Raw genomic sequence first — 27042 nt, 5'->3', positions numbered from 1 at the left:
AAATGCTACGCTTTGTCTCATGATTGGTTATTTGTGCTTTTTTACAGTCATACATAATAAAAATAATTGATTGCTGGACGCCTTGTGCCAAGAGAGCAATACATTGGGGCCTTATTTTAGAAGATGACAGTACAGCAAATGTGTCACACATGATGTTAAAGCACTTCTATGAAGCAGCTAAATATTTACGATCAGTAGTGATTACTTCCTGATGTTTCAATTTTGTTATACAGCTGAATAGCATAAAAAGCAAGCTGAAATATATGCATGTGGATTGTAAGCAAGCTATTAAATGTATGGTCAGGTGTATTTACATGCAATGTCTAACTGTAGGATCTTTTTACAATTTTGTTATCTTGGGGGTTTAGACATAAAAAATTTTATTTAATTTTCATATATTTGTAGAAATAGAAAACATTCCCTGTCTTAGGTCAGTTAGGATCACTACTTTATAAGAATGTGAAATGTCAGAATTATAGTAGAGACAATTATTTATTTTAGCTTTTATTTTTTCACATTCCCAGTGGGTCAAAAGTTTACATGTACTTTGTTAGTATTTGGTAGCATTGCCTTTAAATTGTTTAACTTGGGTCAAATGTTTTGGGAAGTCTTTCACAAGCTTCTTACAATAATTTGCTGATATTTTTGCCCATTCCTTCAGACAGAACTGGTGTAACTGGAGTCCGGTTTACTCGCACATGCTTTTTTAGTTCTGCCCACAAATATTTTATTTGATTGAGGTCCGGGCTTTGTAATGGCCACTCCAATACCTTGACTTTGTTGTCCTTAAGCCATTTTGCCACATTTTGAGGTGTGCTTGGGGTCAGTGACCAAGCTTTAACTTCCTGGCTGATGTGTTGATGTTGCTTTAATGTATCTACATAATTTTACTTCCTTGTAATGCCATCTATTTTGTGAAGTGCACCAGTCCCTCCTGCAGCAAAGCACCCCCACAACATGATGTTGCCACCTACATGCATCACGGTTGGTATGATGTTCTTCGGCTTGCAAGCCTTACCCTTTTTACTCCAAACAAAATGATGGTCATTATGGCCAAACAGTTAAAAAAAATTAATCAGACCAGAGGACATTTCTACAAAAATGTAAGACCTTGTCCCCATGTGCACTTGCTAACTGTAATCTGGTTTCTTTATGGCAGTTTTGGAGCAGTGGCTTCTTCCTTGCTGAGCAGCCTTTCAGGTAATGTTGATATAAGACTCGTTTTACTGTGGATATAGATACTTGTCTACCTGTTTCCTCCAGCATCTTCACAAGGTCCTTTGCTGTTGTTCTGATTTGCACTTTTTGCACCAAGCTACATTAATCTCTTGGAGACAGAATGCATCTCCTTCCTGAGTGGTATGATGGCTGCGTGGTCCCATAGTGTTTATACTTGCATACTATTGTTTGTACAGATGAACGTGGTACCTTCAGGCATTTGGAAATTGCTCCCCAAGGATGAACCAAAATTGTGGAGGTCCTAAACGCCAAAACTATAGTTTGAGTGGTAAAAAAAAAATTTGTTTTAATGACTTCATCCTAAGCGTATGTAAACTTCTGACTTCTACTATATATGTATATATATTTAGTTTTGTAGAGAAAAAATAATTGTGCCACCCTATTAATTTATATCATTATAAAACATAAGTTTTATTAAAAAAAATTTAGTTTTTGAACTTGATTACTTGGACCAAATAATTAAGCAGCCCATAAGTGCCCAACATGGATGGAAACTCCTTCAATACTGTTTAAAAAGCATCCCAGGGTCAAACCTCAAAAGTTGTTTGAGAAAATGTCAAGAGTACATGTCTGAAAATTCTAAGCAAACGGTGACTTTGAAGATGCTAAAATATACCAGTTTTGATTTATTTTAGATTTTGTTTAGTCACAACATAATTCCCATAGTTCCATTTGTTATTCCATTGTGTGTGTGTGTGTGTGTGTGTGTGTGTGTGTGTTATAAACGCCAAAACTATAGTTTGAGTGGTTAAAAAAAAAATTTTAATTAAAAAATTATATATATATATATATATATATATATATATATATATATATATATATATATTAGAATCTCAGCAAAAAAGAAACGTCCCTTTTTCAGGACACCGTATTTGAAAAATTATTTTGTAAAAATCCAAATAACTTTACAGATTTACTGTAAAGGGTTTAAACATGTTTCCATGCTTGTTCAATGTACCATAAACAATTAATGAACATGCACCTGTGGAATGGTCGTTAAGACACTAATGGTGCAAATTTTTTCAGATTTCTTCTACTACGTCAGTGACATCCAGACAGTCTCAATGCTGATCGGCTTTCATGACAACACGTCATGTGAATTTTACGCTCGAGTTGAAAGATTTCAACTCCCGCTAATATGCCGCGCAAATTCACATCTATTCGCATCTTTGCATCGACTACGTAATTGCGGCATGCGAAACGCTCGTTTCGCATTGTATGTGAACACACCATATCAGCTTAAACGTGGTAGGTAATAAAGGTCACAGTTGTAAAATATCTTTCTACTGACTCTGAAAAACACCAAAAGAAAGATGCCCGGGGTCCCTGCTCATCTGCGTGAATGTGCCTTAGGCATGATGCATGGAGGCATGAGGACTGCAGATGTGGCCAGGGCAATAAATTGCAATATCCTTACTGTGAGACATCTAAAGGCAATTCCCTCTTGAAGATCATCTACCCTTGTGTTTTGCTGTCAATCAGGATCATCCACTTAACCGTGTGCCATTTTTAGTAGGCTATTCTGTTGTATGAAGTAAGAAGCAAGATCGCAAATGTTAAATGTTTATAACATAAATTTGAGAAACTATTGTTCACAATGTATGACCTAACAATGATCTGATCATATCACATAACCTACCTTAAGATGTCTTTCTCGGAGAACATGGTAGATGGCGCTACATGTTTTGGGAATAGCTCAGTTAAAATTGACCATCCAATTGGAAACAAGTGCAGGTTACAAAAAGATTCCCCTAAAACAATTCAATAGGTACAAACATGGCTGTTAGAAATAGCTATATTTATAATTTCCACTTAAATAGCTTAATTTATCTTGTTTAATTACCGTAACAAATACTGTTAGTTGGTTAAATTGACATTTCAATGGATAAAATATGAGATTATTACCTGTTACCAGGAAACGAAGTGTAATTATTAGGCGTTCACCGGGTGAAATATCATATATAAAATTTGTAGTTTGCCTCTGAATTATTGGTGTCACCATCTGAAGTAGTTATTGAAACTGAGTGGGGGCAAACGGAGCATAATTTTGAAAGCTCTGGACATCGTCTGTTTGCAGTGATCTGCATAAATTTAAGCACCCGGTCTCTCATGTCGCAACAACCAAGGCTTCATCCACAACGTCCTTCGTTTCATTTGTCCTCTTTTCAGGTGAAGAACGACATGTAAAGACATGTAAAGGTTTTTAACCACTCTGTCTCTCCGTAACAAAGTCTGTTGGTGTCTGTTGGTGCAGTGTGAACATAACCGTTGTGTTTCCAACATTCTAAATCTAACGGAAGACTTAAGAATGTTGGTGATTGTTGCCGTTGGACAGTGTCTGTTGGTGCAGTGTGAACTGGCCTTAAGACAACACCTGCACAGGATCGGGTACATCCTGATATCACATCTGCGGGACAGGTACAGGATGGCAACTGTAACTGCCCAAGTTACACCAGGAACACACAATCCCTCCATCTGTGCTCAGACTGTCTGCAGTAGGCTGAGACAGGCTGGACTGAGGGCTTGTATGCCTGTTGTAGGGCAGGTTCTTACCAGACATCACCGGCAACCATGTCACCTATGGGCACAAACCCACAATCGCTGGACCAGACAGGAAAAAAGTGCTCTTCACTTACAAGTCGCGGTTTTGTCTCACCAGGGGTGATGGTCGGCCTCGCGTTTATCGTTGAAGGAATGGGCGTTACACTGAGGCGTGTACTCTGGAGCAGGATCGATTTGGAGGTGGAGGGTCCGTCATGGTCTGGGGTGGTGTGTCCCAGCATCATCGGACTGAGCTTGTAGTCATTGCAGGCAATCTCAATGCTGTGCATACAGGGAAGACATCCTCCTCCCTCATGTGGTACCCTTCCTGAAGGCTCATCCTGAGCATGACAATGCCACCAGCCATACTGCTCATTCTGTGTGTGATTTCCTGCAAGACAGGAATGTCAGTGTTCTGCCATGGCCAGCGAAGACCCCGGATCTCAATCTAATTGAGCACGTCTGGGACCTGTGGGATTGGAGGGTGAGGGATATAGGGCCATTCCCCTCAGAAATGTCTGAGAACTTGCAAGTGCCTTGGTGGAAGAGTGGGGTAACATCTCACAGCAAGAACTGGCAAATCTGGCGCAGTGTATTTTTAAATGTATTAAATCATTTATTTGAATCAGAGCATCAAAGACTTATTGAGCAGATCTTATAGTTAACCAATGGTACAAAGAAGTTTTATCAGAATACATAAAGTCCCACTATATTGTATAACTATGTTCCATAACTATTTTTAAATACAGATAATGTAGTATTTTCCTGAAAAGATTCAATGATATTTCATAATTAACAGTTTAATTCTTCCATTGTTAAACCTGGTTTTGCAGTTGGGAGAGTTCAACTTTTCCAAGACAGAACAGGAAAATGTGTTTGCATTTTAAAATTTGACAAAATAATCAGTGTGGTATTGTATTTTTTTTTTTTTAAGAATGATGTAGTATTTGGTTATTTATTGATTTAATCATTTATTAACCCAGTTTACAAGCCTTGGGTATTTACAGTGGTACAAGAAAATATTACATTTGCAGGATTTCTTCCAAAAAAAGGAAAACAATTACAACGAAGGTGTAACTGCTAGGCAAATTATCTTAACCGATCACACACCTAGTTAAGATTGTTAATTGACGATTTCTGCAAAGTTTATTTATTCATTTAAGAGCAGTCATTTACAGTTGGAAGTTTGTCCTTTGTAGATGTTGCATCATTCACCAGTTGGCTTTACAATCTGATGGGAATATCTTTGGCCTTTAACCTACAGTGTGATGTCATGAAATTAGTGAATTACTATGGAAGTTGCTTCACTGATGACACTCAGATGATGTTGAAACAAGTCTCAAGGATATAGTGAACAGCAATCCAAATATATTTTCTTTTCTTAATCTGGGAAAGGAAATACATCATGGTGTGGCTACATTTTAAGTAATGACCAACTGTGTCATTTAATATTTGCACACTAGGTTTGAAATTACAGACTTTTCCGTACAGGACTTAACAGATATATTAAGTGACTGATCATTTAGAAATGTTTTTTATATACAAAACATGACATTAGAAATTGGCGCACAAGGGCTCAGATGGGTCTTTACAACAAATCAAACAGTAGAAAAGAGTTATACAATTTTACACAACAAATTTAGCCCATTATAGTCATGGACCTATATAGGATATTCATATAAAACCCATACAACAAGAGTCCATTTATTAATCTCATCTTCTCACTTGCCAAACACACTTCCTGGCTTGGGTTTTTCAAGGACTGTCTCGCCACCAGATCTTACTCCACTGAATACAGATGGTGCAACCTTCCCCATGCGCTCTACATGAGACAAATAGAGGTTACTTTTATGAAATTATCACAATATACAACATAATATTAAGCAACAATCATACAATATGCAATACAATGATAACGGTCTTACAGCATTTTTATATCCGCTTTACTCTTTTAACACTAGATATCAACATGTTTCATGTTTGTTTTATTTTTCACCAGAAAAATTAATATAGAAAAATGGTAGGAGTTCATCACGCTGAGTTTGAAAGCTATCAAAATCTACATGACTCATTTCAAAAAGATAATTTCCATTCAAATCAAAACTTCATTGCGAGTTGTTGCTTTATAAGAAAAAAACTTGATGGAAATGTAAATCCAACAAACTCACCACACTCGACCATAACCTCATATGTTTTGCTTTTGACCTCTCCCTTCAGCCCTAGTTTACTGCGGGCTCCTTTCAGGTCTTCCTCTTTGACAGGTGGCCGCTTCTTCTTCTTCACCTCTGGCTGATGCAAATATAGAAATATTCAAAAGAGAATTGTCTTTCAGTCCTCTAACTTACTGACATTTTTATCAATAGGTAAGCAAATGGTTAGCACACACTTTCATAACCAGTCGCAACACAAATTTTAACGACATATCTACATACCTGAGACATATTATTCTGTGGTGGTCTTGTCTATGGAAAGTAGCAAGCTGATCCCTTGAGTACTTTGTCTCCTTTTTGTTCTGGCTCTTTTATACCATTACCAGCTGTTATCATTATATATTTTTAGCTCTGCAGTAAGTGTCTGACAGCCTGTAGTGGGTGTTTCCTCTGTCTTAACCTGACTACTATGAACAGCTGAACAGATTAAAGACAAAACATCCTCCTATTACTGCTTCAGCTCTATACATATCAATGACGTGTAGTTTATTTATGTATTTGACAGTGCTGAGTTCCAAAAAGTCTTAACAGAGCTGACAATGAATTCTGATTCCTAATAAAATTAACCAGTAAATGCTGGAAGATTCATATTTACGCATATAAGCTCAGGTCTTTAGTGACCCAGGACCTCATTCCACTCCTTGTGTGGGCTTTTTTTAGTTAAGCCCACACCTCTTTAGTATTACTCAGCTTTTCTCTTATAAATGGCATAACATAAATAAAATAGCTAAAAGCCATTAGAGGCCCTATAGGTATGTAATAGCATTGTTTTTATTTTTTATGTGCTTCCATAAATCGTATGTTTAAGACTTATTTTATATCTATATAGGTTTACTATCACAGGATATCTATTTCTTTGTTTATTACAAGATAAATGAGTACTTTATTCTTACAAATGACTTCTATATAATGCCGATTTGCTGTGCAACAATGGTGACTATCAGAATATAATGTGTGTATACATACCTATTATACATGCTATTTGAGGTGGTTATGATGGCGCTATGGAAGTAAACTATAGCAAGTATTACATATGAACAGTATTTGTCCATAGTTATTTGTGTGTACCACTGAAATAGTGTAAGTTGTACAACTATTTAGACTCAATAAGTGCCTGAGAGAATGAATATGCGTAGCTAATGTGTATCTTGTGTATTAGATGTAGCTCAATATGTGTTTGACAGACAGTTGTCTCATGTTTCGTCAATTTTATACAATGACTGACATTATAAAATGTAAAAAAGAAACAAAAATTATAAAATAAATCAAATTTATCCATTCATCTAAAACATTTTTGTTTTACATTGATGAGCAATATAATTTATAGTAATTGTGTATAATAATTAAAAGAAAAGCTTGTCAAATGTGTAATGACAGAGATGTGTAATGACAGAGATATGTATGTACATACACATTTGTGTGGGTCAGAATAAAAAGAGCTATTCAGCCAATCAAAATCATATTTTTTTCATTCATTAATTTCCCTGTTTTTTTTTTTTTTTTTTTTGTGCATGAGCCATCTTTCATTATTATTAATAATAGTTTATGTAATACAATTGTATTTATGAAACAAAAAAACACAATATTTTTGCTCCATAATCCACTGCATCATTATCATACTGTATCCTTAAGTATTTTATCTGTACAAATGTACAAATTATATTCAGTTTAAGTTTTTTTTTTTTTCCATTAAAAAATCTAATAATTTTTTAATAACAACCGTATATCATAATTCAGTAGAACAGGTTGCGAGATGTAAACGGTTTGAATAAAACATTTTGTGGAATAATACATCTTAACTAGAGCCTGATAATTCATAATATCTCTTATCCAGTGACTGAAAGTTGGTGGGGAATGTTTGTCTTTAATAACCACAAAAGGTTTTATTTTGAGTCCTTCAACAAAACGTTTTAATGTTCTCCGTCTCTGAAACGCTTTTTGTTGCATAGTGAGGTAATAGCTTGATGACGCAAAGGAATCTTTTGAACCGGATCTTTTGAGTCGGTTCAATGGTTCGGACGTCCTCACTGAACGAGCATAGCAAGCGATAAAGATATGGTGAAGAGGTGTGTTTTGGGTTGTTACCCGCATAAAACCTTATTCCCTTTTCCTAAAATACCCTGGTTGCGAACCCGCTGGCTTGAATTTCTGCATTTTGAGGAAGGAGGAATATCTGAGAGCTCGCGTTTGTGTGGCAGGCATTTCGCTCCTGAATGCTTCACAAATTTAAAGCAGTACGAAATGGGGTTCTCAGACTTTCTGTACTTGATAGATACGGCTGTCCCGACAGTATACACCGTTGGTCCGTCGCAAAGTTTGAAGGTATGTAGTGTCGTGTTGACAAATTTTTGACTTGATACCTCAATTAAACGTGACTTTTAGTCCATGTTTAGACTTTAGACTTTAAGATTATCTATGTGCTAGTGTACTCATAAACGTTAACAACAGTCACTTTAGCAAGTATACGCCTTTAAGGTGTAAACTCTTTCGCTTCCTGGAAAACGGACCAAAAATAATGACGACTCAACCTGCACTACCCAGATATTCTCCAATCAAATGCCCTAGAATGAGAACGTCCTCTCCCCTAAATGAGAAATACCGCCTTCGCTTTGCAACAGCAAACATCGGTGTGTGTGTTTGGCTGCTCGAACGCGTACATTATTTAGTTTACCAACCTTAAGCTGGTTGCGAATTAAATGGCTAGAGTTTGTTCATTTTGAAGAAAGAGGTATTTGTGCCAGCTCAAGTCTGAGTGACAGGCATTTTTCTAATTCACCAATTCACCAATTTGGGGATGTTCAGCATAGGGGCGGTGTCCTACCTTGTGCCTCCTACACACTACACGACTTTTAAAGACATCGGATTGTGGTACCATTCATATTACACAACTGTCTGTCTTGTCATGGAAGTCATAGCGTTTTCAAATTAAGTGATACGAGATACAAAAACAAATGCATGATCATATGTTATGCATTTCAGAATATGATGTGTGTTTTTAATCATATATTTTATTGGTTACTATATGAAAAAGTACCTCCAACTGAAAAATCTACCTATTTGCTTACCTGACTGTCCAAGAGAATTGGCCATTTCTCTCCAACTCTTCTCTTTCTCCACTCGGTTGTGGTGGAGTTCAGATGAAACATTAAATAGGCACTGGTGCGCCTGCCAATGTTCCGCTAATTTTCCTCAATTTCTTCGGTCCAATGATACTTTCTTGATACCGCAGCCATGCTAGTTGAAGTTCTGTTTCAGGTACATCAAGACTCCTCCCACTGAAACTTCCCGTGGCCCGTTTCTTGCTCTCTCATCGGCTATAGGTCAACGCTGCAGTTGTATTCAGTCAAAACACATTTCACATTGCATGATTTGGTATCGCAGACAGGTCCAGATATTTAACATCCTATATATCTCGCTAACATCGGCGACACGTCGGCCCTTATCTCAGATTGTGTCTTTGATAGTTCATAGATTGTGATCGGCTCTGATTTGCCTACGATTGCAGGCTTTTTTAAGCGATCTCCACAAAACTGTCGACGAGCGAAAATCGGGTTTAAAATCATGTAGTGTAAACTCTGCAATATGTTGGCAGAAACAGTCTTTCCCACTCTGTACACTGTTGGGCCTTCCCCTCCAGCACAAGTCAGTATCCTTTTTTTCAAGAGATTAAAATAGCATCAAGTTAAATTACAGTTATATTTTTATAATTTCCTTAATTATCTTAGAGATCTTGGATGACAAAAATATCAAATCATGTAAAAAATAAAGTAAATAAAAAAAGTGTTCCAAACCGAGTCTGGCCAACTGTTAAAATTATATTAAAAATAAAATCATCTTCTGGAATAATGTACCAAAACTATTGATTATTCATCTTGTTCTCAGGGGTGTATACAAATTTCTGTCCAATAAGATGCTGTCTTGTATGAGAATGTCCTCTCCCACAAATACCAATACCACAGATCTTTAATAAGATACATAAGAGATAATAACATCTGCATTGATACCATGGGAGGGAGTGTAATGATCAACTCAACTGTTATGACAGCAAGTCACCGTTTACCTACACCTACCTGTCACAAAATTGTCCGTGACTTCTCTTATAAAACAGCAATTGTATAGTAGTAAACTCCACCCATACTTAATTCCAAAAGGATTGTTTAGTGTAAAACATGTTGAAGATAAGTGGACAGGTGGTCCATTCATTAAAGTGGTCAAGACACAGGACTGAATATTTCCTTGATCTTTCCGCATGTAAGAGTTCATTGTATTGCAAAACATACGCTATGTTTCAAAACTCAAAACTTTCTTCTCACTGCAAAAAGAGCATTTGTTGAAACTAAGCTGCCAAAACGACTCGTTCTCTACTTCCTCCACATTGTGATGTCACTTTGTGGTATACCTTAGCATCTGACCACCTCCTCAGCATAACAATCAAGACCCAATCAACACATCAAGAGCTACTTTACCTTATTACTTCAGTGGCCCTGCCAAGTAGTGATGAGCAGTGCGATGGCAAGGAGAGAGCAGGTCAGTCAAGAGCAGAGAGCCAATCATAACAGTGGGCGTTTACTGTCAGGTCTTAAAGGAGTAGCAGCGCCAAAACCAAGCATTTCTGACAGAGGGTGTTCTTATCCGTGAGGTTTTTATTAATAGAGTCACAGTGTCTACAATTTATTGTTTATTCAGGTATATGATACCGTTTATGGTTTTTCGCATAAATTAGATTCACAACTTGGATGGAAACATAGCTAGTGACATTCTCTCTAAATTAGAGAATGTCTTATAGTAAATTATAAATCACAGTTTTATTGTTAGCTTCCAACTGTATGTTGCAACTGTCCCACAGCCACTGACACGAGAGGTGGGCTGCCAATGTCATGGTCCACTTTTGAAGAATGCTTCTGTGCAAGCAATACGCATGCAGAAAAAGCCAAAAATACGAAGCAAAGGTAACATTTTATTAACTTTTTAATACAATTTCAACACATTCCCTGTACATTTTCTTTGTGTTGTGCTTAATTGATTTGATTTTCAATTGTGTGTGGTGTAATATCAGCGATTCAAGTGAAACCTCTTGTGAGTCACTGTGCTAGCATGTCCTGCTCCGAAGAGGACTTTGCTGTTAGTCCCAAACCTCCATTCACATTATTACCAATTAAAAGGCCACGTATGGAGGAAAGCACCTTTGAGTCCACCAAGGGGTCCTGGTCACATCGCACAGAGAAACCAACAGATTCCACCTTCCAAATGCCCACTGTCAAACAAGAGGATGATGTAAAGTAAGTCCATCTTAAAGTCTTCCACAAACCTGTTAACAACCAGTTCTGACTTCAAAGGCTTCACATACTGTATATTCATTTATTTTTCTTCAAATACGATCTTTAGGACTGTTTCACTGTTATTTTGTAAATTATGAAATCTGGTCTGATTGTTCTTAGTCAATATCCAGTGATCCTACATCAGTTGCTATAGGAAAGATGTAAGTGGCATCACGATGACAAGAGACTTCCTCATGCCACAACTAATGGGGCTTTTCCACTGCACGGTGCATCTCGACTCTGATAATATTTTGGGGGGTTTTCCACTGTGGATAGTACCTGGTACCTGATAATTTTTTTTTGTACCACCTCAGTCGAGGTTCCAAGTGAGCCGATACAAAATGTGACATCAAAACCCTGCAGATCACTGATTGGTCAGAGAGAATTGTCACTACCAGCATAACTGGATTTTCGCCACGCAACATCAACCTGCTAGTTTTAAAGTTGGCAACAGCGATAACAGTATCATTTGTTCACACAAATTTCGAATTGTGAAAAAAGAAATGGCTGTGCGCAAAACCATGCCATGGTCAATAAACGAGGTGCAGACGGTCCACTCGTTAGTGATAAGTGAAATTAAAAAGTCTCTCAGGAAGTGTCTCAGCTGTTGGCCACACACGGCTACCACCAGTGTAGGGAAAAGTACAAAAAAATACTTAAAATTGACTATAGAACCATCAAGGAAATGTGGAAGTGTTTTGACCAAATGGATGCTATCTAAACCGGCGAGCAATTAGAGGGAGAGTGCCCTGGACTGGCGTTGATCCACGATGGTGGATGGTATGTTTTGTTACATTAACTCTATACTCTGCTTGAAAGCTTCACTTTATTTAGTTGACCAGCTACTGGAAGCTTGTTTCTAAAACAACCAGGTCAATTTAACTGTTATACTTGTGTAAAATCACCATGCAACAACTGCTTTATGCAGCAAAATGAGCTAGTAGCTAACAGCTAGTGGTCGTGTTATTGTTTTGGTCGGTTTGTGTCGTGTTTAAGATGATGTCACGGCAGTAGAGGCGGCACAACTATGACGATCAGCCTATAATCCCACCCACGTTGAGGTGGCACTAAACTGCAATGGAAATGCAAACTCAGAAAAGTAAAGCGAGTGGAGTCGAGGCAAGTCGAGCCATAACGTGCAGTGGAAAAGTGCCATAAGAGTAGCTGTCAGTGAGGAAAAAGGATGGAAGATAGAAAATGTACCTGTGCTCATGTCTATGATGTCTTACACAAGGCAAGGTGCATGAGAGAACAAGCGACAGAGGCATATTGGTAATTACGTCAGTTGGGGTTTGGCTCTGCTCTTCTGATGGAAGTATGCAATTTCCCTTCAAATCCATCCCGAGAGCTCTAAAATAAAAATCATTATTATGGACATACCGTAGTGAATCGGGTTAAGGCAAATACATGGTTTGAAAGATGGATTGTTGCAGTACTTGCTCATTAATGCAATTGTATTCATTTCTAACAAAAAATCTTACATAGTGTAGCTTTAATTTTATATCGCTTTACCAGCTGAATTGCTTGGCTTGGAAAGTTTGTAGAAAGATGCAGTTTGTGTTAAACAAAAATATGAATGCCTTCTATAACGTGACTTGTTGGACAATTTCTTCATTTCATGTGAGCTCTATAATTTAGGTTTCATAATCTAGTGATAAATCATATTCAGTTGATATATGGTAAGTGCATATGTTTTTAAACATATATGTAAACATGTCGCAGGCAGGTGCGGACACAATACAATGGAAAACATTTAAAAAGACCTGCACAATGTTGTATTGCTTGTAAACCTTTATTAGCTTACATCGTTTTGGTCAAAGACCTTCTTCAATCATTCTATTAATTTCTCTGAAATATCTTGGTATACCTGAGAAGTTTCACCAATGATGCTGCCGATGTGAACTGAACATTTTATTATAATTTTTTTACACTAAAGCCATCTGTTCATTTCTCAAAATGCATGAATAAAGTAGGTTTTTCCCCAGATTTCTACTAACCCTAGCTCTGTAACCAGTGGAATCTCAAACTGTTTTTTTTTTTTTACAGCAGAATGGTACCATAGAGGACTTATGTGTGTGAAAATTTCCATCTGGTCCCCCTCCAGAGATAATCAACCCAAAATTGAACCTGAAATATTCTGCATGCACACTATATTTACCATGGTAACCCCCAAAAAGTTTAAACACTAAGACTCAAACCATTCCCATTATAAATTGACCCTAAATGTGGAACTTTCAGCAATCTGGATCATTACATTAGGACTTAAATTCTAAGTCTAAGGAGCAAGAAAGTGTAAAATCTCCTGGGATTTTCATGCACAACAGTCTCTAGAATTTACTAGAATTTGATATGTCAAAATAGGCATGGAAGAGATGTTACAGAATAATATACATAAGTGTAAAAGAACACACACACAAATAGCTATTTTTACTTTGTTTATTGAAAAACGCATACATAGTAATGCAAGATCACAATTTGTCAGTCATTTTAATAATCTAATATAGTTTAGTACTTAAAAACCCTCTCCATTTCATATTTGGTTATTTCTCTCACCACCAAATCGAACAGAAATTGGAGTCAACCTGGAGAAAGGCAGTAACATTTCCATCAAGACAAAATCCTCATTATAAGTAACAATATTCTTCCAGCAGGCCTGACCCAGAAAGCCTGGTTTCAAATGTACGTATCCCTGTAAAAACGCACACAGACAAACATGTATTGTATGCAAACATAGTATGGTCATTCACACAGTCTTGGTCTATTAATGTCAGTTAACATGCTGGAAATATGGTTGGTTCTACTCACAATTCTCTCACTGCCACTCAAGGCCAAAAGTGTACAGAAAAGTTATCTCTGTAAAACATCCTAATCCAAGAATGAAAACCTTCAGGCATCTTCCTCATTTCTCATTCTTCAGAATAAGCAATATAAACAATAATCTGAGACATGCACTCGATACTGCAGAGTGCATGGTACAAAGGCATCACTCTGAAAGTGTCTGTGCTTTAGTTTTGGAATTAAACCAAGTCCTCAATAGAGAAAAAAAAAGTGTTGGGAGAAACAATTTGGAACAAATACCATTTAGATTAGTGTTAGACAGACAAGTTGTTGTACTTCAAGACATACACATCCCAAAGGTTATACTGCATAAACGACACAAAGACCACAATGAAGCACAGAACTGTGCAAGAGGTTACTAAAGCATCCTGTACCAAAGCATCTACCCTGGAATGAGTAGCAAAAAGGTGAGGGGAAACAAAAGACTTAACAACAAATACATTCATAACAGTAAAAAACAATCTGACAATCATGCCATCACAAATTCACGATTTATGTACCCTTCTCATTGACTCGTCTCTGTTTGTTGACTAAAGGTTAAACCAAGACAATGCAAACAGACCGTACCCAGCCGTATTATAACATCAGGGGCTTGTAATGCTGCTGGCAAATCCTGTTCCTTAACATTTATCAGCGCAATTCCGAAAACAACTAAACTCTACAGCTACACTTGCAAATGTGCTTTAACCTTGACCAGTTTGGCTATGCAAGCATTGCAGTCACATACATATGTCTAAGGTACTTATCTGAGTAGCGTGTTATTTGTAAAGGTAGATGGACACCTGGAATAAAACATAATGAAAGGTTTAAATTTGTTTCTCAGTATAAAGGCTGGATAGATGCATAGGGGAGATGTTGTAACCAAGATCTCCCACTGTTGTACATCCGATGTAGGACCACAAGAGGCGATCATGCATAGGCTTTAAAAAGCAGCACATTACAGATTGTAAATGTGCAAAAATCAGACTGACTAAAAATATTCTGTGGTCCAATCATCCCCAACAGGCTGCTCAGAAATCCTCATCACCTTCCACATACCTCAACTATGTCTCCAAATAGGAGGCACCTCTTATGTGTATGCATGGGTGTAAATCCAAAGAGTTTGTGACAGACTATACCCTAGTCCTTTTATGAATTCATTGTAAAATTGCTCCCATGCAACTTGTTTAAAGTTTATAGTCATTACGCCCACCATTTGCTGATCCACGTTCAGGTGTAAAGCTCAGGTAAAAGAGGTGGGTGTCATGGGAGTGAAGGAGGCCTCAAGTCTACATTGCAACTCAGACTTGTATACCAAGCCGGTGTTTCTTTTTCTTAACAGGCTTGAGCCCTGTGAGTCTTCGTACATCGTCGTCACCATCTGAATCCTCCATTTCGTCATCTGCAGAGAACAGAATCTGGCCAGCACAGGAGGGGACAAGAGACAGAGAGAATTTGACTAATAAACCTGTTTTTTTTTTTTTATTAAAAAAAATCAGGTGACATAGATTACGTTTCTTGTTGAATACATCCTAAACCATTCTCCCAAAACAAAATGTGTAAATAGGGCTGAGTAGCTTTATTTACACATATAACCCATGATGGGAGATCTTCGAAGAGAGGACTACAATCACTTGACCAAACCATCTTGACACAGATCATCAGATGCATCAACATATTTATATTTGACACCTAAAAGTGGCATGTGGGTGGAGGTGATAAGCACCACGTGGCCTGTCTTGTTCAAACCATTAATTTTTCAACATTTCCTGCTCAAATTGCTTGCATTGTGTCAAATCTAGTGTGTTAAAAGGTTTTGTGAATTGAGAAGGATGCACATTTATTTAATAGATGTAAAACGCTAAGGCCAATTAATGAGAGAATGTCAACACCACAGAACTTTAAAACATTAGAAACATGAGTAACATGAAAATGATGTGTACCTAGAGTTCATAACCGGATGTGCTAATGTTTTGCATGCCGGAACAATCAGCGTAGACCATTCTCAAAGACACGCCTGCTTCATTAGATTGCAAACTTACTGGCTGAAGTGTTATGGAAAGATTATAAGATTATTGTCAGTGAGGATCAGCCAAACAACTTCTGTAACTAGCATGAAAAATAAAGTGGTGTATAAGGAGGTCCCATTTAAAACATACTCAAAAAAAAAAAAAAAAAGAATACTTTCAGTCCAGAAAATGCTTTGTTAAAGAAGCCAATGTATCTTTGCCAACAAGTCAATGTCTAGACTAAGATCTCCTCAGTCAGGTCTGAAGATAATTGTTGTTTCAAAACTGTTTAATACATTTCATTACTTATTAAATGTTGTCATTTATGTAATCAGTTATGAGTCTACTCTGATGTATTTAATGTATTACTTTGATAAGATGAAATGTTTTAAGCTATAAGTGGGAACTAAGATACAATTTATCCAACTACCAATAAAAACATGTTAAATTACAGGTCTTTTACTATTTTTGGCAACTTCAGTGTCTGACCTGTTTGTAAGTCTATGATGTTGTTGGTAATGAACCATCTCCTATATGGCTGTTGGATCAAATTGATTTAGTAAGTGTAACATACTTCTGATTCAGAGTCATCATGTGAGAGGGCCCGTCTGTAGCGCACTTTGCTATTGCCGCGAGGATCATCTCCCACCTCTCTCTCCTCCAGTTTGGCTTTTGTTTTGCTCTTCTTCATTAGGAAGTTATCTACTACCCAGAACATCAGAGCCTGGGTGCACACAGAGGCACACGTTCAAACAAACATAGGAGTGTTACAATGATTGAACTACCCTGTCATGTATTTTCTAGTGTTTATTTTGCTGAGGCTGCAACTGAAACAAGCAAAAACATATTGCTCTGCATTTCAAAGTGAGGTGGAAAAACATTACAAACAAAGCATATATTGCAGATACAAAAACAATTTTATATATATACACACACACACACACACACTCATAAATTATTCAGACCCTTTCATTTTTTCCATATTTTATGTTGCAGCCTTATGCTAAAATGCTTTAAAATATATATATATCATCAATCTACACTCCATACCCCATAGTGACAATGCAAAAAAAAAAAAAATTATAAAAAGAAAAAACTGAAATATCACATTGATCATATTCAGCCCCTTTGCTATTTGAGCTCCGGTGCAGCCCATTTCTCTGGATCATCTTTGAGATGTTTCTTCACATTGATTGGAGTCCACCTGTGGCAAATTCAATTGATTGGACATGATTTGGAAAGGCACACACCTGTCTGTATAATGCATATCAAAGCAAAAACCAAGCCATGAGATCAAAGGAACTGCCTGCAAAAAAAAGCACTCAAAGGACTCTCTGGTCTGATGAAATTATGCTTGAACTTTTTGGCCTCAATTCCAAGTGTCATGTCTGGAGGAAATCAGGCACTGCTCATCATCTGCGCAATACCATCCCAACAATGAAGCGTGGTGGTAGCATCCTGTTGTGGGGCTGTTTTTCCAGTGGCAGGAACTGGGGACTAGTCAGGGTTGAAGGAAAGCAGAATGCAGCAAAATACAAAGATATCCTAAATGTAAACATGGTCCAAAGTGCTCAGGACCTCAGGCTGATCAGAAGGTTCACGTTCCAACAGGACAATGACCCCAAGCACACAGCCAAGACAATGCAAGAGTGGCTTAGGGACAACTCTGTAAATGGCCCAGCCACAGCCCAGAATTTGAAAACATTCCAACATCTCTGGAGAGACCTGAAAATGGCTGTCCACCGACAGTACCCATCCAACCTGACAGAGCTTGAGAGGATCTGCAGAGAATGGCAGAAAATCCAGATGCGCAAAGTTTGATGCATCATAGCCAAAAAGACTTGAGGCTGTAAACGCTGCCAAAGGTGCTTCAACTAAGTACTAATTAAGTAAGAGTTAAGGGTCTGAATACTATATGTCAACGTGATATGTTTTTCCTTTTTAATTCATTTGCAGAGTTATCAAAAAACAGGTTTAGCTTCAGCATTATGGGGTATGGAGTGTAGATTGTGAGGAGAAAAAAAATAACAATTTAAAGCATTTTAGCATAAGGCTGCAACATAAAATATGGAGAGAAAAAAATGGAGTCTGAATACTTTATGAATACACTGTGTGTGAGTATATTATATGTAACACATTTAATAAATTAACCATGCTGCACATTTGGTTAGCAATGTAAAGAGTAATTTGTTACAGTGCACAGAAGTCTGATATGGCTACAGTGGATTAAATGCACTCCTAAACAAAAACTTGACTGTCACTTACGTTCACGAAAAATGGGACAATTAGCATGACGATAGCTAGCTCCAGATGAGGGTTCGTAATAGGGTTGAGTGTAGCCAGCTGTCCAACACACACACAGCAATCATATACATAAATTATCTAAAGACTTATGTTTTCAATATTATGTAAATAGGGATTTATAAGATTTATATTAAAAGAATAATTCACCCAAATATGATAATCTCATTTACTCAAACTCATGACTGTTTGATAGTTTCGATATTTTGATGGTGATATGTGTTTATGTCCATACTATCCATATAAATCTTGACATTTGCAGTTTGCTTGGCATGATCGTGATTTATAGCATGATTACGCTTGTACAGCATGTCTTGATCACACCAAGGAGACAGCAAATGTCAAGATTTATAGTGAAATAAGGAGTTACGTGTTGGTCTGTTTCTCACAAAAAAACAATCATATCGCTTCAGAAGACTTCGATTAAACCACTTGAGTTGAATGGACTATCTTTATGCCTGTATTGTGTTGTGTCATTTTTGGAGCTTGAAAGTTTTGGACCCCATTGACTTGCATTGTATTCAGAAAAACACAGTATCAGTATCTCCATCAAAATATCTTCGTTGTGTTCCACAGACAGAAACTCATATCATTTGGAGATGGCATAAGGGTGAGTAAATGATGAGAGAATTATCATTTTTAGGTGAACTATCCCTTTAAATTTACAAAATATATCAACGCATGTGTACGTCACACAGCGTTAATGAGGCTCTCACAATGATGTAAATGTAAAGTTTCGAAACATGAAGCACAAACTACAAACTTATTAATGATTGGAGACCTAACTGACCTTCTTCCATTGTGGGATGAGGAGGACCAGCATGATCATGACCTTCTCAAACATCATGATGAGGATATAGAGAGCACACTGACCCGCCCAGGCACTGCACTGCACTGGCTCGCCTACACATGGTCATCGTTACAAATACAAGAAAAGCAAATAAAATCATCCCCTTTAACAGCACTGTAGAATTGTCTAATAAAGCAGTAAGCCACAAGAGGCCATGCGTTACAGTGATTTGACCATGGGTAAGGAGTGTTCTTAGGCACAACACAAAGCGGCCCCTTACCTGTGGTTGTAATGCATGTACTCAAATGGCTTATTGCTTTTATAAAAGGACAGCAACAGCACTGTTGAAAAAAAAATAAAAATAAATAAAAACTTAAATAAACTAACATTTATTATTAATATTATCAGAATAAACAGTTCATCCAAGTAATTTAGTTTATAGGCCAAACTGTAGGTTGTTTGAGGGTTGCCAAGAAACGTTGCAAGTTGCATGTGAATACAGTCATTTTACAATAGCTTCTCCAGCAATTATCCAATCAGTCCTATAATCTATAATTAACCCATGTGTCTCAATACTGCATGAAACATCTTTGGTCAATTCCCACTGGACTTTCATTTTACTTAACTTGATTAAAGTTAATATTAAAGCTGCTCCTCATACCATACTCTCCAAATCGTAACGAGTCCCATTGTCTCCATTCAACCACGACGCTCACAGCTTTTATGCCGCCATAGATTACCAGCATACCCAGCGTCGCATCCAATAGGAAGTTGATGAGGTATCTATGGAAACAACACATGGAATGTTCTTACTGAAGACGGTGTCATCATAGATATGCAAATTTTAGACACTAAACACTGTGGGAAGGTACAACGACGCATGGGGGAAACATTGACAACACCACCCACACAGACTCACAGTGAACATGGGTCCTCCTCTGTGAGGTCAGACAGGTAGACATTAGCAAAGTGAATGAACAGCATCCCTATGGCCTGTTTGGAGGTGTCCAGAAACCTGAGAGGGGTGGAGGGGAGGGGGGGGTCAGTGACAGGGAGGAGACCTGGTTAGAACTCACCATAACCAGTCAAACCCCTCGCCTGAGCAAGGGCAATGGGGCTCAAGATGGCCACTAGACAGATCTCTGGTCAGTGCTGTGCAGCAATTATCGTGCATGTTTTAAAATGTCCAATGCTTACTAATGACACAAAATGGCACTTTACCAGATTATCCAGGGTCTCCGTTCGTGTTTAGGCTCCCTGAAGCGTTTCACTGTGGATGAGAAACAGAAGGCTTTCATTGTGGTAGCAGCAGAAAATGGGTGATCAATAATGTTTACCACATGGGTGTAGTGCTGATTCTAAAAACAGTTTCCTGGATCTTGTGTGCTGCTATAAAAAACATAGCGGTCGATAAATGCTACATAGCATTAAAGTCTCGAAAGGGGAAGAGGTGAATGAGGAATGGCATTATCGTGAGTTTAATGAGCTCCCTACACTCACACATACACGGACAGTGCAAATTAAAAGAATATTCAGGGTTAAGATCAATCGACAGAATTTGTGGCATAATGTTGATAACCACAAAAACACATTTTCACTAATTCCTACTTTTCTTAAAAAAAATTAAAAAAATAACCCAAAATCAAGGTTACAACAGGGCACTTACAATGGAAGTACATTTTTGGATGGTTTAAAGGCAGAAATGTTAAGCTTATTATTTTATAAAAGCACTTTTGTATTAATTGAGCTGCAATTAGTTTAAATAACTTTAGGATTTACGGAGTTACATTGTCACTGCAAAGAAGTTGTATAATTGGATAAAACTTGAACAGAAATTTGGAAAGAACAGAAAAGGTAAGCGATTTATCTTACCAAAACAATGTTAGTGCACATATTGTTTAAGTCTTGTGGATTCACTTTTAAAACAGTTTTTTAATGTTTACAGATTGACCCCATTCAGTTCTATTGCAAGTGCCTCACTGTAACCATGATTTTAATTTTTTTAAGAAAAGGAGGGACATGTCAAAATGTATTTTTGTGGTAATTAATATTATGCCACAGAAGCTATAATCTGAGCTCAACTGAAACCCAAATATTATTTTTATGCTTTTGCAAAAGATCAATTTCCCTGTGGGGAAAATAAAGAACAATGGGGCCCAAAATGTAACCAAAAAAGTTTTAAATAATGTTTTAGGATTTTAAATAATAATATTAAAAATAAAAAGGTTATGAGAAAAAAAGCAGAGATTTTTAAGATTACTTTAAGATTTTACCTTAAGATTTCAAAATATCATACACACACCAATCAGCCACAACATTAAAACACCGCCTAATATTGTGTAGGTCCCACTCGTGCCGCCAAAACAGTGCCAACCCGCATCTCAGAATAGCATTCTGAGATTACTTTAATTTAATAGAACTGCTGCTCACTGGATGTTTTTTGGCACCATTCAGAGTAAATTCTAGAGACTGTTGTGCATGAAAATCCCAGGAGATCAGCAGTTATAGAAATACTCATACCAGCCCATCTGGCACCAACAATCATGCCACGATCCGTATCTGCATGATTTTATGCACTGCACTGCTGTCACACGATTGGCTGATTAGATAATCGCATGGATGATTGCTGGTGTCAGACGGGCTGGATTGAGTATTTCTGTAACTGCTGTTACAGAAGTGATGTCAGTTTATATGCACAACCTTATTTCACAAGAGGCAAAATGATGATGAAAACTGAATCTTCAAAGAAAATACATAAGAAAATTTGCTTCTGTTCTCCATTCTTTTCTGCAGTGCTTGTAAAACGATTATGTGAATTGTCATTGAACTTGCCTATGCATATATCCTGTGTTTGGTTCTACATCGTTCTCAATCCTGAACATCATCAAATCAGTTTGTGCACCATTTCTCATGATTATTATCTGCACAAGTATCTGCCTTGTGTGTGCAAATGAATGTGTGCAGGATAAGGAAGGAAAATGTTGACCTCATTAAATGGGAGGATAATATTTTTTTTTAAAAAAGGAACAGACATAATTATCTTTTTCAGTTTTAAGCTACATTTATTTTGTGTAAACAGAAAGTTCTTCATTAAATTGCCATTGTTGAAAATGTTATTTAAATACCTCTTTTAACAAAATTAAATACTATTTTAATGTAAATAAACACATAATTAACCATTCTGCAAGGAGAGAACCTGCACTTTTTTTTTCTTCCACTTCAAGCATTGAATATTAGGCAGGTGGTTTTAATGTTGTGGTTGATCGGTGTATGTCACATGACATTGATCATGATAAAAGGTCAGATATTCTTGCTTTTATTGAAAAAGAAGTTGCTCTTTGGAACATTTTTAGAACATGCTACAATAACATGGATCATCAGGTATTGCTAAAATATTTGGTGCCCATGCCAGCTTTAGTGCATGCTGTCAATGAAGCAAAAAGGAAGATACAAATACTAAGAAATTCACAAATTCTTGTGCATTTTTCAATGTGACATTTCACTCATATGGTAACATTGATAACATTTCCCCAAATGTTCTGTGACTTTTGGTCCCCATTCCAATTCTAATTCAAATAGCTTTGGTCTTGTTTGGCACCAATCAATGGATTTTATTTTTTTGGAAAATAGCAACCATTATAGCAATAATGGACCTCTAGGGTGTAAATATAGTTGACGTCTTTGAAACTATATTAAATAATGTCCATCAATAAAACATTTTATTTAGATTGTAAATAGCACCAGAGAGGATTGTAGTAAAGATAAAATCTACAGCAATTGCTTGTAGCAATGCTTATAAACCAGAGGTGTGAGTTGTTGCCTTCCGAGCTGTCGAAACCAGCCAACCCAGTTGCCAAACGTGACCCGATGACTCACACAAATAAAGGGCAGCCTGTTTCTCACAATGGCTGTTTGTTCGTGTAAGGCTATTAACTCTGTGTGTCCCTGAACAACATCTCCTACTCTTTACAATTACGACTTGCATAACCACTAAAGCAGATGAAATAAGATGGCAATTTCTCATCATATATCACATGGTCCATCTCCTAAAAAATAATTCCCTTATGCATGTATTTTCTACTAGCTAACCCAGTATTTAAAGGAATGTTCTGGGTTCAATACGACACAATTAAGCTTCATTTTGACTCATCTGTCACAGAAAAAATAGAAAGGTACTTATAATGCAAGCAAGCCATTATGCTGTTAATGGAGCATAACATACATCAGCCCAAAAATTCACCAGAGCACCTCCTAAGTCTTCTCCCATCTACCAGTAATTATTACTACCTGCATAAATTGGTTGTAGGTTGAGGTCACAAATTGGTTGAAATTTGTATGATGTGTCGATTGTGTGATTAGGATGCGTTTCATACAAGATCTGGCAACTGGACAACCTTGGAATAACATATTGATGTGATTATTCATATAACGGAGGTTTGGGCCATACAAATTAAGGGGGTTTCCCGGGAGAAATAACAAAACGGGAGCGGGTGGGAGATGGGTGTGAAATACGGGAGACTCCCGGGAAAAACGGGACTGTTGACAGGTATGTCCCCCTCGTGCCACCAAAACAGTGCCAAGCCGCACAACCAGATAACCACAATTGTACAGAGTGGTTATCAGAGTTACCGTAGACTTCAGTCTGAATTAGTCTGGTCATTCTCTGTTGACATCAACAAGGCGTTTCCGACCACAAAACTGTCCCTCACTGGAAGTTTTTTGTTTTTGGCACCATTCAGAGTAAATTCTAGAGACTGTTGTGTGTGAAAACCAAAGGAGATCAGCAGTTACAGAAATACTCAAACCACCCCATCAAGCACCAACAATCATCCATGGGAGCTAATCAGCCAATCGTGTGGCATCAGTGCAGAACATAAAATCATGCCAATAAGGGTCAGGTGCTTCAGTTAATGTTCACATCCACCATCAGAAGGGGGGATCTCAGTGCTTTGGAGCATGGCATGATTGTTGGTGCCAGAAGGGCTGGTTTGAGTATTTTAGGTTTTAATGTTGTGGCTGATTGGTGTATATTGAACCTAGAACAGTCCTTTGATGGGAAGTGACTAACTACACATTTTATTTAAAAGTCCATTGAGTCTTTCCAATAAAACCAAAGGAAAACCAAGATGGGGCTGTTATGAAACATTTAAATGTGCTCACACATACTCTTTAATTAAAGTACAGTGTCAGGTTCACACAGTGGTGAGAAGATTGCATTACTTGCACTGACATGCCTTGACCTGCCTACTTCTATGATGTAATTACTTGAAAACTTCTGGCTTAACAGAGCCTTCAAAGAGGCTACATGAGCTAATGAAACCAATAAGTCCTCACACAATTCAGCCTTGCTTGTCATTATATGAAAACCATATGTATAAAAATGTATCTGTGTTTTGACGCTGTTTATCACTTTAAAGTCGGCATGAAATCAAAAGTGACCCTATTTATTTTATTAATGCACGTGATTGGCTTTTTTTTTTAATGATTCATCCATGCATATTTGCCATTTTATTTTTGCCCTGTTATCTTGAATCAAAATGTCATTACTTGCTCTTGCAGTGATATGACTGACTTTTCTCTGGTGATGTGTGCAAGGCCATGCTGCATTTAGTCAGTTTTTCAGTTCTCCAGTCAGTGGGGCACAGTGGAAATGGTGTATGTATGTGTCGACTGCAAACTTGCATTCAGGTCTGCCCACATTCTGTAAGCAACTTCCGTTTTCACAATCCAATCAACAACCAATGGATAAAATGAAGTCCCCATCCTACTTTCTTTTCTTGTTTGATAAACTGTTGTACTCATAAATACGTTACAATATAGAAGACAGTCGAAATTTATTTTTCAAGACGACATCAAAGCTGATGCGTGTAATTTTTGCACCACCAAACGATTAAAAAAAATAATAAAAATCACTGTTTTCTAACAGGTTCCTGAAAACTCCCTCCGTCTTCCATTTGTTCTACAAACCAATAGCCTCGGCCCAAGCTCACGCCATTGGTCGAGCCAATGCTGCTGCATTGGGCATTTACTCACCCTAATGCCATCCCAAATGCGCATTACTTTTGTTTTTCTCCAACAGAACACAAAACTTTTTAAAAGAATATCCCAGCTCTGTAGGTCCATACAATGCAAGTGAATGTTACGCAAAACTTTGAAGCTCCAAATCGCACATAAATGCAGCATTAAAGTAATCTCTATGACTCCAGTGGTTTAATCCATGTCTTCTGACACAGCCCAATCAGTTTGGGTTAGAACAGACCACATTATCTATTTTTTATGAGGTATTCATCTAAAAATCTTATTTTTTGTTCTGCAGAAGAAAGTCATAGACATCTGGGATGGCAATAGTAAGGATGAATGAGAGAATTTTCATTTTGGGGTGAACTGTTCCTTTAATTATCGTAGTATCTGCATATCAAGATCGAAAACGAGGAAGACTTTTAACGTAGAAAAAATAATAATCTACATATCAGCTTTAATGTTGCATGAATGGTGATACATTTAAGGCATTAGTCTGTGTGCTTACACATAAGTGTGCTGAAGGCCACCACTCCCAGCAGGCCCTGCAGGAAGATGCCAAAGGTGTCCATGAAGACCCCGTTGGAGCAGCCCCTGGTATCAACATCAGTGCGTGAAGAGTTGGAGGATACAGACGGCACCTGATCCCGGGACAACACACTGACCCCAACAACCGCCATTGCCTAAGAGGTCAGTGGATCACGGGTGTTTCAAACTACAAGCCCCCAAAATTATAAGCAGTGATGGTGACCGATAGCACGAATTACACAGCTATCGTAAGCACATAATTAATTATCTCTCTCTGCTCCTACTAAAATATCAAGCGCCTCCTGTCATGCAGATATATCATATTGAAACTCAGCGGAAGCGTCATCCAGTTGTTGGCTACATAATATCAGTTAGCAAGTTGTGCTGTATAAACATCCTCCTTAGCATCGAGCAACCAATCTACAGACGGAGATGTCTAACGGTAGTTTGCTGTTGATGCACTTAATACTACCCCAAGGACGTTGTCTTTAGGATGTGTATATATAGGTAAGATCAATAATAGACCGGGTTTTGTTCGCTGGTAGATTACAATTCTGTACAGTTCTGGTTAAATTACAGCTAGTAATCAGTCTTCATATCCACATCACTGCTTCTGCTGGTAGTGAAGTCAAGCCATAAAGCGTTTAGAAATGCATAAGGATACGATTATAAACGCCTTCTGACAGCCGAGTTGACAGTTGTCGGTGTTTTTAAAGCTCTTTTATAGAAAGGGTCCTGCTAGCACACCACAAGGAAAATCCGTCAGCGCCTGTATCAAGAGAGGAGTTTGCTTGGAATCAGATTAAATATGAAGGTCAGCGTCCAGTCTCCTCACATACGTATGTGATAAAGCGATGTATTATCCATTTTAAAAACAGAACTGTTCCTTGTTAACCGTTTCCTCTCATTTACGCGACGTTCTAAATGCGTCATCACGGTCATGTATTACTACAGCACGATGGGATATGTAGTTAGTCCTGATCCCCGAATCTGATTGGCTGATCGGCGTTCCAAAAGCGTTTAGTCCAGCAGTTCTGGAACGCTTCACAATTTCTAAACGCTTTGTTATCCGCTTCCCCTTGTTCGCACCAAATTGTGGTGGGGATTATAATTAATTGTTCATTTTTATTTCTGTCCCCCGATAGATTAGGTGACTACTCTGGAGATTGTTTAAAAACACAAGACTTTCACCACTGAAACAATGTTTGTGAATGAGAACAATTTGTTCACACCAAAAATTCATTCAAAACACTGGTTTACCAATGAAACAT

At 37.6% G+C, this 27042-nt stretch overlaps 3 protein-coding genes across 5 annotated transcripts; 1 reads left to right on the top strand and 2 right to left on the bottom strand.

Annotated features, from left to right (window-relative positions):
- Positions 1–4450: 4450 nt before the first annotated feature.
- Positions 4451–6352, bottom strand: LOC127632599 (musculoskeletal embryonic nuclear protein 1-like). The gene is made up of 3 exons (XM_052111278.1): positions 6213–6352; positions 5949–6069; positions 4451–5602 (listed from the first exon to the last, which is right to left on the bottom strand). The coding sequence occupies exons 1-3, from the start codon at positions 6219–6221 to the stop codon at positions 5502–5504; spliced, it is 231 nt and encodes a 76-aa protein (XP_051967238.1). The 5' UTR covers positions 6222–6352; the 3' UTR covers positions 4451–5501.
- Positions 6353–7984: 1632 nt separating this feature from the next.
- On the top strand, positions 7985–16279 carry LOC127632595 (uncharacterized). 2 transcript variants are annotated; one of them, XM_052111273.1, is made up of 4 exons: positions 7985–8056; positions 10837–10939; positions 11047–11269; positions 15468–16279. In XM_052111273.1, the coding sequence occupies exons 2-4, from the start codon at positions 10909–10911 to the stop codon at positions 15508–15510; spliced, it is 297 nt and encodes a 98-aa protein (XP_051967233.1). In that variant the 5' UTR covers positions 7985–8056; positions 10837–10908; the 3' UTR covers positions 15511–16279. The 2 variants fall into 2 exon arrangements, with proteins under 2 accessions (XP_051967233.1, XP_051967231.1); XM_052111271.1 differs by having other exon boundaries at positions 8010–8312.
- Positions 12772–26691, bottom strand: LOC127632593 (store-operated calcium entry regulator STIMATE-like). Of its 2 annotated transcripts, XM_052111269.1 has the most exons (9): positions 25752–26691; positions 20447–20495; positions 20145–20240; positions 19887–20008; positions 19226–19338; positions 18400–18477; positions 16709–16858; positions 16069–16170; positions 12772–15543 (listed from the first exon to the last, which is right to left on the bottom strand). In XM_052111269.1, exons 1-8 carry the CDS (start codon positions 25921–25923, stop codon positions 16069–16071), a joined length of 882 nt encoding a protein of 293 aa, XP_051967229.1. In that variant the 5' UTR covers positions 25924–26691; the 3' UTR covers positions 12772–15543. The 2 variants fall into 2 exon arrangements, with proteins under 2 accessions (XP_051967229.1, XP_051967228.1); XM_052111268.1 differs by lacking the exon at positions 16069–16170 and having other exon boundaries at positions 12796–15543.
- Positions 26692–27042: the final 351 nt, after the last annotated feature.

This window comes from Xyrauchen texanus, chromosome 39, assembly GCF_025860055.1.
Source record: "Xyrauchen texanus isolate HMW12.3.18 chromosome 39, RBS_HiC_50CHRs, whole genome shotgun sequence".
Lineage (NCBI taxonomy): Eukaryota > Metazoa > Chordata > Actinopteri > Cypriniformes > Catostomidae > Xyrauchen > Xyrauchen texanus.
The sequence above is the reverse complement of the archived record's forward strand: the minus strand, read 5'-3'. Positions and strand labels throughout refer to the sequence as shown.